Source organism: Chondrus crispus, genomic scaffold (genome assembly GCF_000350225.1).
Source record: "Chondrus crispus Stackhouse genomic scaffold, scaffold_128, whole genome shotgun sequence".
NCBI lineage: Eukaryota > Rhodophyta > Florideophyceae > Gigartinales > Gigartinaceae > Chondrus > Chondrus crispus.
This window is the reverse complement of record NW_005179001.1, coordinates 65,389-82,091: the sequence shown is the minus strand read 5'-3', so window position 1 is coordinate 82,091 and position 16,703 is coordinate 65,389. Positions and strand designations below refer to the sequence as shown.

The 16,703-nt window shown below is 55.4% G+C and overlaps 8 protein-coding genes; 5 read left to right on the top strand and 3 right to left on the bottom strand.

The window, feature by feature from the left end:
- Nucleotides 1-3,645: 3,645 nt before the first annotated feature.
- On the bottom strand, nucleotides 3,646-4,362 carry CHC_T00002153001 (hypothetical protein). Its single transcript, XM_005713363.1, has one exon. It carries the CDS (start codon nucleotides 4,360-4,362, stop codon nucleotides 3,646-3,648), a length of 717 nt encoding a protein of 238 aa, XP_005713420.1.
- Nucleotides 4,363-4,847: 485 nt separating this feature from the next.
- On the top strand, nucleotides 4,848-5,036 carry CHC_T00002152001 (hypothetical protein). Its single transcript, XM_005713362.1, has one exon. The coding sequence runs from the start codon at nucleotides 4,848-4,850 to the stop codon at nucleotides 5,034-5,036; it is 189 nt and encodes a 62-aa protein (XP_005713419.1).
- Nucleotides 5,037-6,822: 1,786 nt separating this feature from the next.
- CHC_T00002151001 (hypothetical protein) lies at nucleotides 6,823-9,046 on the top strand. XM_005713361.1 is given in 2 exon segments: nucleotides 6,823-8,619; nucleotides 8,620-9,046. The coding sequence occupies 1 exon segment, from the start codon at nucleotides 6,823-6,825 to the stop codon at nucleotides 8,617-8,619; it is 1,797 nt and encodes a 598-aa protein (XP_005713418.1). The 3' UTR covers nucleotides 8,620-9,046.
- A 183-nt stretch (nucleotides 9,047-9,229) lies between these two features.
- Nucleotides 9,230-10,075, bottom strand: CHC_T00002150001 (hypothetical protein). The gene has a single exon (XM_005713360.1). It carries the CDS (start codon nucleotides 10,073-10,075, stop codon nucleotides 9,230-9,232), a length of 846 nt encoding a protein of 281 aa, XP_005713417.1.
- Nucleotides 10,076-12,101: 2,026 nt separating this feature from the next.
- CHC_T00008587001 (WD40-repeat containing protein) lies at nucleotides 12,102-13,724 on the top strand. The gene has a single exon (XM_005713359.1). It carries the CDS (start codon nucleotides 12,102-12,104, stop codon nucleotides 13,722-13,724), a length of 1,623 nt encoding a protein of 540 aa, XP_005713416.1.
- Nucleotides 13,725-14,474: 750 nt separating this feature from the next.
- CHC_T00002149001 (hypothetical protein) lies at nucleotides 14,475-14,729 on the top strand. Its single transcript, XM_005713358.1, has one exon. The coding sequence runs from the start codon at nucleotides 14,475-14,477 to the stop codon at nucleotides 14,727-14,729; it is 255 nt and encodes an 84-aa protein (XP_005713415.1).
- A 12-nt stretch (nucleotides 14,730-14,741) lies between these two features.
- CHC_T00002148001 (hypothetical protein) lies at nucleotides 14,742-14,867 on the top strand. Its single transcript, XM_005713357.1, has one exon. The coding sequence runs from the start codon at nucleotides 14,742-14,744 to the stop codon at nucleotides 14,865-14,867; it is 126 nt and encodes a 41-aa protein (XP_005713414.1).
- Nucleotides 14,868-15,157: 290 nt separating this feature from the next.
- CHC_T00008684001 (stress-inducible pyridoxine biosynthesis protein SOR) lies at nucleotides 15,158-16,684 on the bottom strand. XM_005713356.1 is given in 2 exon segments: nucleotides 15,158-15,859; nucleotides 15,860-16,684. 1 exon segment carries the CDS (start codon nucleotides 16,682-16,684, stop codon nucleotides 15,860-15,862), a length of 825 nt encoding a protein of 274 aa, XP_005713413.1. The 3' UTR covers nucleotides 15,158-15,859.
- Nucleotides 16,685-16,703: the final 19 nt, after the last annotated feature.

Sequence of the window (16,703 nt, the reverse complement as noted above, 5' to 3'; positions counted from 1 at the left end):
ACGGAGAGCCGGTCCTCTCCAAGAGGAGGCTGTTGCGGACTAAAAGATCGCAGTACTTGACGGCAAGGATCGGGGACCCTAGTAGTTGGAGACCGTTGCAGACGGTGGCGGAGATGCACATGTCACTATTATCTCGGAACTGCACGGTCCCGTGTGTGGAAACGCCGCGGTAGATTGGAGTCCGAGGATTGACCGCCCTGGAACGACCATGGATCATCTTCAGACCCTACCCTTTTGATCGGTGCAAAAACGGTCAATACTTAAGAAGCCACTAATTTGACCTCTCCCACCATACTGGAAAAGATCATCAACAATCTTGTGAGTTGTACTATTCCCGGTTCCGGAAATTGCTAGAGTGTAAAGCAAAATACGGTCAGGAAGGTGGGTTGCGGCTTCGACGCCATAGTACGTGTTGTCAACGTCGGGACAGATGGACTCAATATTCCACTAACCGTCTCCTATAAGACAGTACTGGTTTGTGTCCGACAACGACTCTGTGAGACCAAGACGCCATATCTCTTCGAGATATACCTCTTCACTTTGCTTGCGGTGGAGCAGGGCGGTAATATGATCTTCTAGAAGGCTTTTGAACTCGTGTTCTGTTGTGGCGTAACGCCGATGCCCGCTGGCCACCAAAATGTGGAATATGGAGCCCGTCTTGGAACCTTGGTTACACCTGTTCGAGATGAGAGCTCGAACATTAAATGGCCGCTGCTGGAGACGCGTGCAGCTTTCAAAGCAAGCTGCTTCTGCGGATGCGTACCTCCCATGCTCTTCGCCGCTGTGTGCTTGGTCCTCGCCATCGTATTACGCTATTAGGGGGGTCAAAGAGGGCACGCGGGGACTGAAACCCCACCTGCATGCCTCTCGATTTGGTTGGAAACAGGAGGTCTAAGCTACGACGAGGACCAAGGAGGCAACGCGGAAGAGCCGCGAGAGCTAAGCAGCGCAGGAAGCAGGAGGTCGGAAGAGCTAAAACGAGGCTGGGATGGAGCGAGAAAGGCGAACGGAGGGTGACGACAGATACCACAAGAAGGGAAGGGGGGTCCGAGCCCCAGGTCTGTGTTGATATAGGCTGGAGGGTGAAGAAAAATCAGAATCAAAGGCAAAATCTGAGTGGCCAGGGCCCGTGGCCCCGCCTAAGTGAGGGTTGTGTGACACGTGGTTGGGACCGGTGTAAGTAATTGGAAGTTTAAGTTAGTACTTGCAGACCGTGCGCTAAAAGAGTATAAATGCGGTGGTTTTCGGTCGTCCTGTACGGCCGAGGGCAGACACATCACAAAAAAACACACACGGGTAAGACACGGGACGACGTACCCCGTTTTCGCCCCAACAGAGCGTGATACGCTTGCAGCAATGCACGCCTTGCTTTTCTAAGATGCATACACGTGTCAGAAGTCGTAACAAGCGGTTTTTGACCTGCACTATTGGCGGTTTGCACTACTCACAACTGCACTATTGAGGATATACTCTCTGTAACTGTGTCTCCCTGAGCTTTTTTATCATTCAGGAAAAGAAGCAATTTTCGCAAATATTGAAATATTTTGGAGCCGCCTCGTCCAACACCCTTTGAACATCTCTTTTTCCCGCGGAACCTAAATTCCTCTGCCAACCGCGATTCCTCCTTCCTCTACCCTAGGGTACCTCTTCTCTCGTCCTCTCCCCACACACATCTCCTCACATTCTTCCCCTTCTCCACCGCCACCACCACCATGCGCAACAAGCCGCGCGCACCCCACAAGCGCACCCGCCAGACCCGCTTCCCTCCGACGTTTGCCTCTTTCCTCGACCACACCTATTTCTCCCACTCCGAGTTCCGCGATGTCCTCGCCAACTCCATGGGTCTCGCCTCGCTGCTCCCCACCTCCCCCCGCGCCGTCTGGAGCCGCGTCCGCGCCGCCATGTGCTGCGCATTCCCCACCGGCTTTGCACGCCCGCGCCGTCTATCCCACGCCTTTCTGGAGGCCGAGCGCCTGCAGCTGCGCCAGTTTCGCACGGACGCAAGATCCATACTCCGAGGGCGCCCGCTGAACGAGGCCATCGACAGCACCACGGCCGAAGTCCTGCCCAACGAATGGTGGGCCCGCTACCGATGCCCGCCACCCTCCCTGCCCCACTCGGGCACGCGCGTCCTGGTCCGCTCGCAGGGCTCCTTTCGCGACGCCTTCTTCGTCTCGCTGGATGCCGACGACCGCGTCAATGTCCGTTTCGACTCCGTGGAAAGAAGCATCCCCGACGTCGACGTCATGCTGCTGGCCGAAGTCGAACCCTCGCCCAGCCCCTTCCTTTTGTCTCCGCTGCCCGCGCTCACAAGCCCCGCGGGCTACTTGCTGTCGCCTGCGCGCCCCCTATCGACAAAGCAGTTCGAGCTCGAGCTGGACGTCGGCCAACTCGCCGTGGCCAGGCGCCTGCTCGACCGGAAGGAGGACCTGCTGCTCGAGCTCAAGAGCATCAATGACAGAGTAGAAAGCAGCAGTTCCGTGCCAACAGAGGCCGACAAGGAGAGGTATAGGGCTATACGTGCGGAGCTGGATGCTATCACGGCCGATGTGGCGCTACCAAGGATTCCGCCCAGCACGCCGGCGTCCGTGCTGCAATTTCAAGGGCACATGAGGGGCAGCGCGTCCGTGGATAGGCAGATGCCGTTTTTGGCAAGGAGTGGGCTCATTACTCCTTCACCGAGGGGGAGTGGCAAGACGAGGAGGAGGACGCCGTTGCCCAATCCGGTCGGTCTGCAGCCCTTGCCGGCGTTGATGCCGGAGCACCTAGCGAAGAATGTCGACTTCCGCAATGCGTATGGCGCCGCCTTGTTAGCTAAGGCATTGACGAGAGCCGCGTTAGCGAAACTGGCGCCGGACTCCAGGTTGAAGACAGCGCCCACGCATGTGCGCGCTGACGTCATGGAGTGCGTCAGTTCGTGCGTGGCAGTGCTGGTTAGGGCGAGGGCGACAAGGGATTTTAGGTGCATTGATGAGGTAGTTGAGGATATTAGAATCAGATTTCCGACTAACAGTGAGGCGTTGGAGGCAATCCATGAGGCTGCGCGCACTTTTGACAGCTCCTCGAGTGAAAGCTCGCGGTGAAAGGGAAGAACGAGAAGGAGGGAATGAGCATGTGATGGCAGCGACATTGCTGACGTAAGGTCAGTGCCATTGAACGGATGCTGCGATGGACTTTTGAATATATAAATAAGGTCCCTTGTTGTACTTTATTTTTCTTGAACATTCCCAAACCCTGCTGCACCCTATCTAGTGGGATAGACGAGTCGGACATGATCGGTGTCGTCACCTGCCGTTCACCTCTGAAACCGTCGACGAGGGTGCTGGTGATGAAAAGAATCGATTCTGCTGCTTCAACGTTGCCCGCGAAATTTGAAACTGCGGGTATGTTGATGTGAACTGCAACATGGTAGTGTGAATTTTCTCCTTCGCCACCTTGCCGACGGTTGCCTTTCTATTTTCGTCAACGACATACTCGATTTTTTCCACGCGATCAATTACGTCGTCCTCATCGCCGTCCGAGTTCCTTGCTGAATTTTCTGTATCGTCAGAGACTGGAACGCAATGCCAAGCAATCCACGCAATGGCCAGGCCGGCTGACCAGTCCCCGTTCCTCCCGCTGCAGCAAACAAGCGCCTGTTTTCTCCTATCTACGCAGCAGGCCCGCAAGCGCGAGAGACATGGCCCTAGAGCTCGTCCGAAAGCGTATTTGTATTCCAATTTCCCATTCTTGCCAGATAGTGGCACCCAGGTTATGTTTTGCCCTGTTCCACTGGGTTGGTCCTCGCACCCAGCCGTCTTCGCTTCTACCGGTGGTGGTGGTACGCCGAGAATAAGTACTGTATCGAAGTGCGCCCCTACGGCCGTAATAAACTTTTGCAAATCGGTCGTCGGGACTTTCCAGCACACTGCGACTTTTCCAGATTGGGATACCAATTGCTCCATGTTCGGACACTTCCATGCCTACAGAGGACGGGAGGTCCTGACGCAAAATCTTCTCAACCATAATTTCGAGCTTTGCTTCTACATCAGCCGCGCCTGCGGATGAGCTATCTCCAGTAGCAAGAGCAAGAAGTTCCTCTCTGAATGCCCAAAATGACTCTGGTGTCAAACCTTGACACCAACCCTCTTCGTCATCTCCGGCCCCTTGCACGTAAGCGAACCCTGCAGATCTCCTCGGGAACTTGACCCCGCATACCACTTCCTCTTGTACTCTTGCCTCAACGAAAGCCCGATTCCCTAGCGGAACTGCAGTGCTAGCAGACACGCAAACTATAGGCGTGAAGTCTAGTTGCTCTATTGGCACGCCGTGCTCCCAAATTGGCCTTCCTGGGGCCACCCACAGCGGACGCAAGGGCTTCATCCCGCGCTCCTTTGCCGTTGTAAAGCTGGGCACCAGGCGATGTAGTTGAGCCCCCGCATTGCGCCACGCTTGCAGCCAGTTTGGTAGCTGAGAAGCGATTTGTTCCCTTTCAGTACCTGGAACTGAAAGATGCAGATGCAGCGAAACACATTCGAAACATGCTTCATCCTCCACGTCGCCGTTCGCGCAAGTACACGGAATCAACCCTGCAACGCTATTTACAACGGCACACCAGATAGGGATGGTTTTGGTCAAGCTATCAGGCCACTTCTTCCCGCTGCGCGTAACATCGACGATGACGACGCCTCCTTTCTCCACAGCAGCAGCGAAGACGTGTGCGTTTGGCCTTCGCAGCGAGGACGACCATCGACCGTAGTGCCCGTCCGCGCTCTTGAAGGAGCATATCGAAGGCGACGGTTCGGTCTCCGGAGGGACATACCACGCCCCTGCGCGGGCGTTTCCAAAGAGGGGAAGGTTGCCGAGGCATGAGTGGAGGCGAAGCGCAGATAGGGCATCGTGCTCGATGGACAAGAGGCGCGAGGCTAGCCCGCGCGAGATGTCACGGAGCTCCTTGTGCAAGCGCGCTTCTTCAAATGCGCCGGATCCCAGAGCTCTCGGCGATTCGTTCAGTTTCACTTCTGACATGTGGCTCGCAAACTGAGATTCTGCACTGAGCGCAGCCGCCAGGATATGAAGACGTTGAAGGCGCACGACTATTCAAGGTGCGCGTGGATCAAGGAACCTGTGCGTAAGCTCTAACAACAGAGCAACGTGGCCCCTAAAAGAATCAAAAAGTCAGGTAGAATTTTCATGCACGGGTCCAGGCAAATTTCGCCAAACCGGGAGTGCGGTCGTGTTTCTTCAGCGAGAGATAAATTAGTCTTCTTCACTGTGGTGTGCAGGTCGCATGCTTGCTCATCCGTATCCTGTAAGAAGGATTCCTCTTTCGAAAAACCTCCCGTAGTGCAGCACTGTATATTGCGGATCATTCATCATGGGCCTTTCTTTCTTCATTTTGAATATATATTTACGTTTTCTTGATATCCAAGGCATAAAGAAGCTGTCTCCTGTTCACTCAGGACGGGGAAGAGTAAAAGCAAGATTATCATCACAGATGCCATGCTCTTGCCACAGAATGGAACATGTATTGTGTCGATGAGTGATTCTAGGTCTGCTGTCACGTGGATGCGAGATTAGAAAAGACTGACAGGCCAAACTGATGATATCTAGGTGAGATCATAGAATCACGATTGCTTCATGACTTTTCACAAGAAGATCAAAGGTTCAACTGAGAACATTAGTACGTAGTTGTCAGTTGCGATAGGGCACAAAAACGAAGAAGAACTAAAAGAAAAATGGAATGATGATGTTTTTTTTATTAAAAGTTCTTCTTCGTTTACCATCAAGAGAACACTCGTGATTCGATGCGTAAGAGCGATAGGAGATGGGGATCACAAGATGAGACGAAGACTACCGTATGGGTGATGGTCTCGGTGCTACAGGCGCAGGCGTTGTCGGTGCAGTTTTCTTTTGTGTTTACCGACTCTGTTGACGATTGAAGAAAAACAATAGAAAAGGGTAACAGTATCAAACACTGCAGCTTTCTCTAACTTTGCTTCAATAATTTCCAAAAAATAGCACCTAAAGACCAATCCCGTGCGTCCCTCCAGCCACCCTCATTCCTCCTTCCTACACCGACCTCACTATTTTCATATGACAACCGTCCCCACGCACGTTCCAGCATCCCTCTTCCGACATCTTCCTTGGCTCAGACCGCCAAGTGATTGTCACTCGACCTTGACCTTTGCAGAACCGCTTTCCTTCGCTTCCCTCCCCTCTCACCATTCCTTTGTAACCTACCGCACGATGTCGCGCTTCACCAAGACCGCTGTAGAGGTTGACGCGCTATCCACCGCGCTCACCGCCTATGTCACCTCCGCCCCTACTGCCCCAGTCCCTGCCCGCAAAGAAGCCCTTACCGCCCTGCAAGCCTCGCTCGCGAAACTAACCCCCGTTGTCGACAAGTTTGTCGCCAAAGCGGACGCTGGAGAGGCCGACCCGAACAAGCGTCTCTACGGCGCCGGCATGGTCACCAAGATCCGCGCTCTGGCCGGCAAGCTCAACGAGCTCGCCGCCCAAGTCGAAAAGGAGGACGAGGATTTCAAGCCGGTTTGGGGTGCTTTTGAGCAAGAAAAAGCCGCCGAGCAGGCCGAGCGCAAACGCCAGGAAGAGGCAGAGGAGGAGAGGAAGAGGGCTGAACAGCAGGAAAAAGAGAGGCAGGAAAGGGAGGCAGAGGCCGAGAGGCTTAGAAAGGAGGAAGAGGAAAGGAAGGCTAAGGAGGAGGCCGAGAGGATAGCCGCTGAGAAGAAGAGGCTGGCCGAGGAGGAAGCCGCTCGGGAGGAGGAAGAGCGGAAGAAAAAAGAAGAGGAAGCGAATGCCGAGGTTGAGGCGAAAGCATTGATGGAGAAGGAGGCTGCCGACAAGGCCAAGCGCGAAGCGGACGAGAAGGCCAAGGCGGACGCAGCTCGTGGAATCAATCTTTCGATCAAAACTGCTAAGAGCAAGACTTTGTCTCTGGCAGGCGTGCCTCCGGAATGCGATGTCGCTGAGTTAAAAAAGCGCATCGCCGATGAGCACGATATTCCTGCGCCGGCACAGAGGCTCATTTTCAGGGGACGCCTTCTTACGGATGGGAAGACCATCGACACTTACAAAATCGTCGACGGCTGCGCAGTGCATCTCGTCGAAAACACACGTGCAGCGAACGCGGCCAAGGCTGCTGTCCAAGCCCAGACGAAGCCCATTGTACCGCCAGGGACTGTTTGCCAGCTGAAAGATGGCAAGCCAGAGTTCAAGAGCATTCAACAAAATTGCGGACGATCAAGGCTTATAGTCGTGGACTGGTCAGCCCCCTGGTGCGGCCCATGTCGGATGATCGCCCCCGTATTCGCGAGGCTTGCTGTTCGCTTCCCGGACGTAACTTTTGTCAAAATTGACACTGAGCTTTCTGCCGCCAACTCAGAGCTAGCGTCTGAGAAAGGGATCTCATCGTATCCGACATTCCACTACTACATTGGAGCGAGCAACATTCATTCGTTTTCAGGAGCGAGCGGCACGCAGATTGAGAATGGGATTAGACAATGTCGAACAATGTTGGCATCGACAGCGAAAGATCAGACCTCTGACGTTGCATCCGGGTCCGCGTCTGGGTCTGCCTCTGGCCAAGACTTGACACGACGAGTTCTTACCGCACTCACGACTCTGAAGAATAACTGCTCTACGACAGATTTCATCGTGGCCGTCAGGACTCTGCTGACATTTGTCCGAAATGTTGTTGACCACCCTGGTGAAGAAAAATATCGCAAAGTTCGCACAGGGAACAACACTTTTCAAACTCGTCTCGCCTCAAAGACGGGGGGTGTGGATTGTATGTATGCTTTTGGATTTGAGGCCAGAGAGGAGAGCGGGGAAAATTATCTTTTGCTATCCGCTGAGGCTGCAAACAATCCTCAACTTCCTACGGTGCGGAGACAATTAGAACAAGCGCTTCAGGCTGTCGGCGGTTCGGAATCTGCCTCAAGACAAGCTAGCACTAATCGTGCAGCACCGGCAGGGGGTATGGGGGGGATGGGAGGGTTAGGGGGCACACCGCCCATGGGTGGAATGGGGGGAATGGGTGGAATGGGAGGAATGGGAGGAATGGGAGGAATGGGAACCCCTGCGGATGCCGCGTTGATGCAGGAAGTGATGGCTGATCCGAACTTTCAGCAACTTGCACAGGAGCTCGTCAACGACCAATCTCTCCTACCGTTGCTAATGCAAGCTCAAACTGCCATGCAAAACGGAGATCACGCGACTCTGCAAAATCTCATGGCAAATCCGAGCCTCGCAAGATTAACGCAGGCCATGCGCAATAGCCCCGCCATTGCAACCGCCATGCAACGACGTATGATGGCGGGCGGTATGCCGGGTATGCCTGGTGCAGGCGGAATACCTGGAATGGGGATGCCTGGAATGCCCGGCGGCCAGAACCCTACGGGCGGTGCGACTGGTGGTGCAAACCTAGCACAGAATGCACAAGGGCAGCAGAACCCACCTGCGGACGCACAGCCCCAATACCCGGGTGCCCCGACTACTGCAGAAGAGGAAGATCGATTACTGCAAGAAGCAATCAGGCTTTCTATGCAAGAGAGTGCGACTAGCAACAACCCTTCGCAAGAACCCAAGACGGATGATGATGCGGGGAACGAGAGCTAGAGATGTTGCACGTTCGCATCGGCCGTCATTTGCTTTGAGCTTAGATGTCGATCAGGGGGCACTCAGTGTGTTAAGAAGCGTTTCTTTTCCAAGTTTTGATTTTCACCCCTATGTGCCTAATTCATGGCTTGCTACAAGTATAGAATGCCCTCATGTAGTGCTCCGCAATTATGTTTCAAATCCATCGAAATCGTAGACTCGGGAAATGTGGAGAGCCGGGCGCTCTCAGATATACGCTGTCGTTCTTCGACTGCATGAGGAAAAAGTCGGAACGGGCTGTACATCTGAGATGATATTTGAGTTTATCGTTGGGGGTTTTGCAATGGTAATGCAAAAGTATGGTATAACGGGATCCACTTTACATAAAAGACGTCTTCGACGTTTCAGGTGATATTCTCAGACTTTTAAATCGGTTCTTCTTGTCCTAGTACAATTGCCATTGCCTGCCATTGCAAATTTAGTTGGAACGATGAACGATTCTTTGTCCTGTAACCACCGGAAATATTGCCGTAACAATTCAAATCGTACTGTACGGGAGTCTTCTCTTTCCGAAGTTTGCAATAAATGAATTCTGTGCGAAATCTAACAATGGCCCTCTGGGCACTCAAGATCATCTTCGCTTGACAAATGTCCTTCCAAGATCTCTCAAAAACCCAAATCGGCCTGCCTGAACGGATCCATCCTCTCTGTACCTAACCTTTGACGGCCCAGATGGGCTATAGTCGACCAGTTCTTGAAGAGTCTCATGAGGTAGTCGGTCAATATAGGATGCGTGCGGCGACTTGGCGCCCCCCGTAGCGCCGCTTGCTGTTAATTCTGAGATGTGCGAAGCTACAGCTGCTTTTGGCCTCGTAACAACTGCCATTTCCCTATTACTGTGCCTCAGTCTTTCAAACGATGGATCCATTGCGGAAGGAATTCTTTCTCGATCGATCTGCTTTCTCGAAGGCATCTCATCGCTTTCGAGATCAGGGGGGTTAAATTCTGTCGGCGTGAAAAAGGATATTTCATTTGGTTCGGCTGGCTGTTGCAGATTTGCCGGCATCTGTCCAGACTGAAAGTTCTTTCCCAAGCTTTTTGGCGGTACATCCAGGGAAAGAAACGGTGCCGAATTGAAATCTGCAGGGGATAATGTCCTTACTTGATCCACGTCGCGATGACGAAATCCGCTGGATCTTGCCACCTGCGGTGAAGTGACTGGAGAGCTATTTGGGATAGGATGGTGCTGAATTCTCTTAGTCTCTGCCTGGGCTTGAGCCTGAGCCTGAGCTTGTATCACAAAGGGCGGCAGGACGGGTTTCGGAGGCTTTGAATTATTCTTCCTTGAACGAAGCTCTTCTTCTGCATTGGCGCTATGTCTCTTGAGAGTGCTCGGGCGAGAGGTCCTTCGCGGAGGGGGTACCGCGGGCTTATCCGGAACAATTCTTGATAAGGCATTTGGAAAGATGAGTAACATGACCGTCAAGGGACCCTGAGCACCACCAGCAATAGCTGCATTTGCAACTTTCTTGGCACATACTCTGGAATTGTCCCCGCGCTTGAGTCCGACAGACACAATGTTGACGACAGTCTTATGTGAAAGAGTGTCCCATACCTCGGCCGTTGCCAACACGAAGAATTCGTCCCTCTCGCTGATCTTACGACAAAAGATGTCGGGGATGGGAATGACGATATCTTCGGTCATCTGTCGATTTGGAAACGTTACATGCTTGCGGCCTTTCAACTCCAAGTCCCCGATGGAACGGGTAACACGAAGCAAGTTGTTGACCTTGCCATCCTGAAAGAACCCACCTGCGTTTCTTACGCGAGCCACTTCTTCTGGATTGGACCCGTCATGCTCTTGCGTAATGGTCTGGATGCCGTCCATAGTGGCGAGGATGGCCCTCGAATTACCGATATTAACGATATACAAGTTACGATCCTTAAACAGGACGAAGAGCAGGGTGGTGCCATAGTAGGCCCTATCTAGAGCGGATTTGGCGAGCACGAAGGCCTCGATTGCATGGCAGCTGTTGCGGATGGCGCGCTCCGGGTCTTTTCGCAAGGCGGAGTCTTCTAGGAGGGTCGGGAGAAAGTTGCGGGCGCACAGCTCGGCCGCGGTGGGGCCGCCGTGCCCGGCGAAGAGCCCGTACGCCGCGATGAGCGGGGGGCCGCAGTGGACTTGTGACACGGTGCGTGTGTCGTCCGTGGCTTTGCGGTGCCTTGATAGCGTGCACACGCCGCTGTCCACGGGGTCGTCGTACAGAAATTCGCGGCGCAGCCTCTCCCTCCCGCGACTCATGCTTCAGTTCTTTGCAAGGGAGGGTTGAGAGGGGCAAGGTGTGGCGTGTTGAAGTGAAAAAAAGCGTGCTCACTGCAGAAGTTTGGGATCGACTTTCAAAGCTCAACGCGAAGCGCGTATGCGGTCTCTGAGCAAGTGCGGTTGGCATAAAGAGCGGCGACAAGATGTAGGAAGCAGGCGAAACATGGCGAGTTGCAGTGAGGCTGCGGGAACAAAGGGGTGTCCCAGAAAAAGGCGACGCAAACAAGGCTCAATGGATATAACGGACAGGGCAGGTGGGGCCGAGTAGGTGAAAGTGAGGTGGCCCGCTGGGCACAGGCGGTGCAACACCATGGTACAGTATGTTGACCGTCGGGACAGGGTGCGCAGGTCGGGCCTTTGGTCGGGGCGCAGAGGGTGGGAGCGTGGCGGGAAAATTTGGGATGGGGCTGGGGGGTTTCTCGCGCAGCGCGGTGCCACGTGCGGTGTGTCGTAGGCTTATGGGATGGCGGCTGTAATGGTGGGTGGAGGCGCAAGTGGAAACGCGGTGGTGGTGGATATATTTAGGTGTGCGGTTGGTGCCGAGAGCGGAGGGACGGGGGGGGGGGGGGGGGGGGGGGGGGGGGGGGGGGGGGAGATGGTGGTACAAGAAGAAGTGCTGGTGCAAGCGATCCACGTGGGTCCTCCCCAGGATGCGATAGCATCGTAATACTTTGTACAGGGTAGCTGAGTTGATCTGTCGCACCCTTCTACTTGCTTTTTTGCTTTTCATTCATCTTTTGTGCATATACGCCCTTTTGTTTCTTCTCCTCGTCCACTCGCTCTACACAAGCAACATCTGAGCCATCCTCTCCGATTTTCATTCATCTTGCGTACATGCACGCCATTTTGTTTCTTCTCCTCGTCTGCTCTCTGTACACAAGCAACACCTGACTCATCATCCTCTCCAATAGTATTTTATAGATGTACACGTGTCAACCTGCACACGTGTGCACACGTACACGTGTGGATACGTCAAGCTCTGTCCACGTGTCCACGTCGTACACGGGCCGAAGTGGATAATTAGCATTGCTGTTCCATGTCAAGCCTGATCCGCGTCGTCCCCGGCCCCAGTGATGCCCAGTGATGCCAGTTCCGAAGGCGAAGGCGTTCGCATCTGCCCTGCCGCCGCGCCCCCGACTACCGTCACCGTCTCCCATCGTCTCCACAAACTTTCGTCGCCATGACAAACAAACCCGCCACCTCCAACAAGCCGCCCGATTTCAAGTCCGTCAAGCCGACCGCCCGCAAGCGCGCCGCCCTAGCCCACGCCTCCGACGCCCGCGTGCGCCGCTCCTCGCAATACACCGCCTCGGCCACGCTGCTCCACACCGACGCCCCGGGCCATCTGCAACCGGAAACCCCCCTCGAGCGCACCTACAAGCTCCGCCAAACTTCCCTCCTCCCCAGCGTCGACCCCGCCACCGCCTCCAAGGCCTCCTTCACCCTCGACCTGTCCGCCTCGCGCCTCACCCCGTACCACACCGCCACCTACTCCCGCTCCGGCAACTCCCTGCTGCTCGCCAGCGCCAAGGGCCACGTCTCCGTCACCGCCTGGCGGGAAACCCGCCTGCGCACCGAGCTCTTCCTCAACGAAACCGTCCGCGCCGCCGCCTTCCTCCACTCGGACCACTACTTTGCCCTCGCCCAGCGCAACCACGCCTACATCTACGACTCCTCCGGCGCCCAGCTCCACGTCCTGCGCAACCACCGCGAGCCGGGCGTCCTCCGCTTCCTGCCGTACCACATGCTGCTCGCCTCCGCCTCCGCCCCGGAGGCCCCGCACAAGAAGCTCGTCTACACGGACACATCCACGGGCTCCACCGTGGCCGAGCTCGACTTTGGCGGCCGCCACCTCAAGCTCGGAGCCGCGCGCCACGCCGCGCTCAACCACGCCAACGCCGTCTTGCACATGGCCCACGCCGCCGGTGTCGTCAGCTTGTGGTCGCCCGCCAACCCGCGCCCACTCGCCCAGATCTTCGCCCACCCCGGAGGCGTGCGCCAGGTCGCCGTGGCCCCGGACGGCACCTGGATGGTCACCGCGGGCGCGGATTGCATCGTCAAGACCTGGGACTTGCGGACGTACAAGTGCGCGGCGACGTGGCGCGTCCCGGCCCAGACGACGGCCTTGGAGGTGTCGCAGAGGGGGTTGGTGGGACTTGCGTTTGGGGCAAAAGCGCAGGTGTGGATGGAGGGCAAGGACGGGTGGGGGAGGACGCCTTATATGTCGCAGCCGTACGCGGGGAAGAGGGTGACGGGGCTGGAGTTTTGTCCGTTTGAGGATTTGATGGCCGTTTGTTGGGAAACGGGGGTTGGGAAAATGGTGGTCCCTGGGGCTGGGGAGGCTGTGTTTGATTCGGGAGCTCCAAACCCGTATGACACTAAGAGGCAGACGAGGGAGAGAGAAGTGAGGGGTTTGTTGGATAAACTACCGATGGGGAGTATTGTCCTGGATACGAGTGATATAGGTGGTATTGAGAAAGACGGCAGGGCAAGGTTGAGGGAGATTAGAGATAGGGGGAGGGAGGCGAATGCGGAGAAGAGGAAGAAGAAGCTGGAGGTGAAGAGGGGAAAGGGGCGGAATAAAATCTCCAAGAGGCTGCGAAGGAGGCAGGCGAACGTGATTGATGAGAAGAGGTTGGCAATGCAGGACAAGCTGGAGCAGCAAAGGAAGACTCGCGAGGCGGCCAGGAAAGTGAAGGAGAAGAGAGATAGAGAGGCGCGGGAAGGCGTAGGGGAGGGAGGATTAAGCGTTAGACAGGTGCCAGAAGCGCTGAAAAGGTTCTTGCCAAAGAGTGAGAGATAGGGTTAGTTGGAGAACTGTCCTCAGGCATGAGATTCTGTGATGCCGATTGAAGTGCCAGTTTTCGACAAATCTGCGCCCTCTTCCCCAGGCGATAAACCCTTCAACCTTTCGAACTTTTTGAGTTGCCTCAACTTGGCAACAGCATTTCCACTTACTACCAACATGTACGCGTTCACTACACCGTCACCGGTGTCATCACCGATATCCACGCGAGTCTTTCACGCCCAGAAATCCCCAACTCCCTCGCCTTGCCCCATTCCCCTCACCGCGCGCCGAAGATCATCCATCCAGTGTGCTGCCCCCCTCTCGCGCCGCCACTTCATCAATTTCGCGGCTGCCGCGGCCGTCGCCGCCGCCTTCTCTCGTCCCACAGACCTGTTGGCGGCTGCCGCTCCTGTCGTGCTCGGTGACCGCGAGAGCGACGAGCAGTATGGCTACTCCTTCGCCACGCCCCCCGCCGGATGGACCCGGTCCACCGCCACGCTCTCGTCGTTCAGAACGGCCACCCTGTTCGTGTCCGACGGCGATAAGGACTCCAATATAAGTATGGTCGTCACACCCGTCCCGAGCGACTTTCAGAAGCTTACCTCGTTCGGGAGTATCGATAACGTTTTGGTATGTTGCAGTCGCAATCACACTCCCATGTCTCCGTGTTTATGGACAAGCGAAAGTACCTCTTTTTGCTAACTGCATCTACTCTCACGTGTCTCTGCACATTTTCTTCTCTGCGCGCAACGACCGCAGGACATCATGATCCCCACCGGGCGCAAAGACGTAGAGGGCAAAGTCATCTCGACGCGCACTGACACGGCGAAGAACGCCTACGTAGTCGAGTATACCATCACTTCTGGCGGAATCCCGCGCCATTTGCTCACCGTATTTTCGCTCCAACCGGGCCGATATCTGATCTCCCTCACCGGGCAGTCGCTGGAAGACAACTGGCGCACCCGGGAACCGGTCATCAAGGCCGTTGCAGACTCGTATAAACTGAAAGTGCTGGATTGAGGGTGAAGAAGAATGCCCCTGCTTGGACCGGAAAGGTATGGTTGCCTTGAGGACGTGCGGTGGCGGGCAATGTGGGGCATCTCATTTGAAATAAAGTCCGTTGAGTGGGTATATTGGCAGATGTTAAAAGTGCGTTAACCCGAGGCGTTTAGTAAACAAGTTTTGTTGGCGAACCCGTGCACATTGATCCCCCTGCACATTGATCCCCCTGCACAATGTTCTTAACATGGGGATATCGGTGCAACCGGACATCCTACACCATCCCCCAAGCCTGTCTGTTTTTCAGTCAATCTGGTGGCTTGGCACAGCTATGCGAAGCGAGCTATGATGTGAACAGCATGGTGCAGCACGTCACTCGCTTGCCATAAAAGCGGGGGCCGCGCACTCTGCTCTCAAGAACACGGTCGGATAATGAGCGTTGCCCCTAATCAATGAACACATTTATTCCTCTGCCACGCTTCTCCTAACTCGATGATGGACTACTACGCTAGCGCCATGTCGGCTCCTTGGACGAACCAGACCACCCACTGCGCTTTCCCCTCTATCGCACATCCCGCAGAACGCCTGCAGCCCCTGACGACCCTTCCCCTCTGCCCTTCATACCCCCTGCCGACTCGACTGTCTTTCTGTCCAAAGTTAAGACAAGAGCAAAGACCAGTCGTTGAAAAACATAACCCGCAGCAACATGGCTGGTATGTGGACACAAACAACATTATAAGCAGTGCCGCCCGTTCACCCAATTAACGAATGGTAAGAAGAAATGAGCCCTGCATAGTTGTGGTTGCGTCCATATCTTTGCCGGATAGTCGCTCATTTAACCAGATGGCTTGAGGAGGGAAACTAGTTTTTTTTTTTTTCGCGCAGGCGAGCAGAGTAGCTTTGCGGATGATGTAGGGCCCCCATTAGAAAAAGTGCCAAATGCGTTGAATCTCTGGTTGGGTGATCAGACCATTTCATCTGGGAAACAACCGACACATACCTTAGGAAGGCTCTCGGTCACAGACTCGCGACGTTCCGCCTATCACAAGACACTTTGTCGTGGAGAGATGTAGAAACAAACGCGTCCAACAAAACAAGACCGAGCGATGGTGACAATTTACACAGTGACTAGTAACAACAGGGCTTCCTCCCTAGTGAGTCTTGTGGCGCGAGTCAGCCGCCCACTTCTGCACCAACTGGTCCATCTCAATGCCGACCATAGGTGCGCCGAGGTTTTCCGACACCGCCGCGAGTACTTTGGGGTTGTCGTAGTTGGACACAGACTTGACGATGGCCTCGGCCCTCTTTTGGGGGTTTTCACTCTTGAAGATGCCGCTTCCTACAAACACGCCATCCATGCCCAGCTGCATCATGAGGGCAGCGTCCGCCGGAGTGGCAACTCCGCCGGCGGCAAACTGGACGACCGGGAGGCGCTTGAGCTCCTTTGTGCGACGGAGCAAGTCAAGCGGTGCGCCAATCTCCTTTGCGAAGGTATAAAGCTCGTCGTCATCCATAAGGGTGACTTTACGGATCTCGGCGGCGACCTGGCGGGCGTGACGCACGGCCTCAACGACGTTGCCCGTACCGGCCTCGCCCTTGGTGCGGATGAAGGCGGCACCCTCGGCGACCCTGCGCAGGGCCTCGCCGAGGTTGCGGCAGCCGCACACGAAGGGGACCTTGAATTTGTGCTTGTTGATGTGGTGCAAGTCGTCGGCCGGGGTGAGGACCTCGGACTCGTCGATGTAGTCGACGTTGATAGCCTCGAGGATCTGGGCCTCGACGAAGTGGCCGATGCGGGCCTTCGCCATGACCGGGATGGAGACGGCGTGCTGGATTTCGCGGATCATGCGCGGGTCGGACATGCGGGCGACCTCGCCGTTGTTCCGGATGTCGGCCGGGATGCGCTCCAGGGCCATGACGGCGCAGGCGCCCGCGGCCTCGGCCAGCTTGGCCTGCGCCGGGGTGACGACGTCCATGATGACGCCGCCCTTGAGC

Excerpts from the sequence above, each read along its gene's own strand:
- CHC_T00002153001 (XM_005713363.1), bottom strand. The coding sequence starts at position 4,362 with ATGAAGCCCTTGCGTCCGCTGTGGGTGGCCCCAGGAAGGCCAATTTGG.
- CHC_T00002152001 (XM_005713362.1), top strand. The coding sequence starts at position 4,848 with ATGAGTGGAGGCGAAGCGCAGATAGGGCATCGTGCTCGATGGACAAGA.
- CHC_T00002151001 (XM_005713361.1), top strand. The coding sequence starts at position 6,823 with ATGGAGAAGGAGGCTGCCGACAAGGCCAAGCGCGAAGCGGACGAGAAG.
- CHC_T00002150001 (XM_005713360.1), bottom strand. The coding sequence starts at position 10,075 with ATGTTACTCATCTTTCCAAATGCCTTATCAAGAATTGTTCCGGATAAG.
- CHC_T00008587001 (XM_005713359.1), top strand. The coding sequence starts at position 12,102 with ATGACAAACAAACCCGCCACCTCCAACAAGCCGCCCGATTTCAAGTCC.
- CHC_T00002149001 (XM_005713358.1), top strand. The coding sequence starts at position 14,475 with ATGATCCCCACCGGGCGCAAAGACGTAGAGGGCAAAGTCATCTCGACG.
- CHC_T00002148001 (XM_005713357.1), top strand. The coding sequence starts at position 14,742 with ATGCCCCTGCTTGGACCGGAAAGGTATGGTTGCCTTGAGGACGTGCGG.
- CHC_T00008684001 (XM_005713356.1), bottom strand. The coding sequence starts at position 16,684 with ATGGACGTCGTCACCCCGGCGCAGGCCAAGCTGGCCGAGGCCGCGGGC.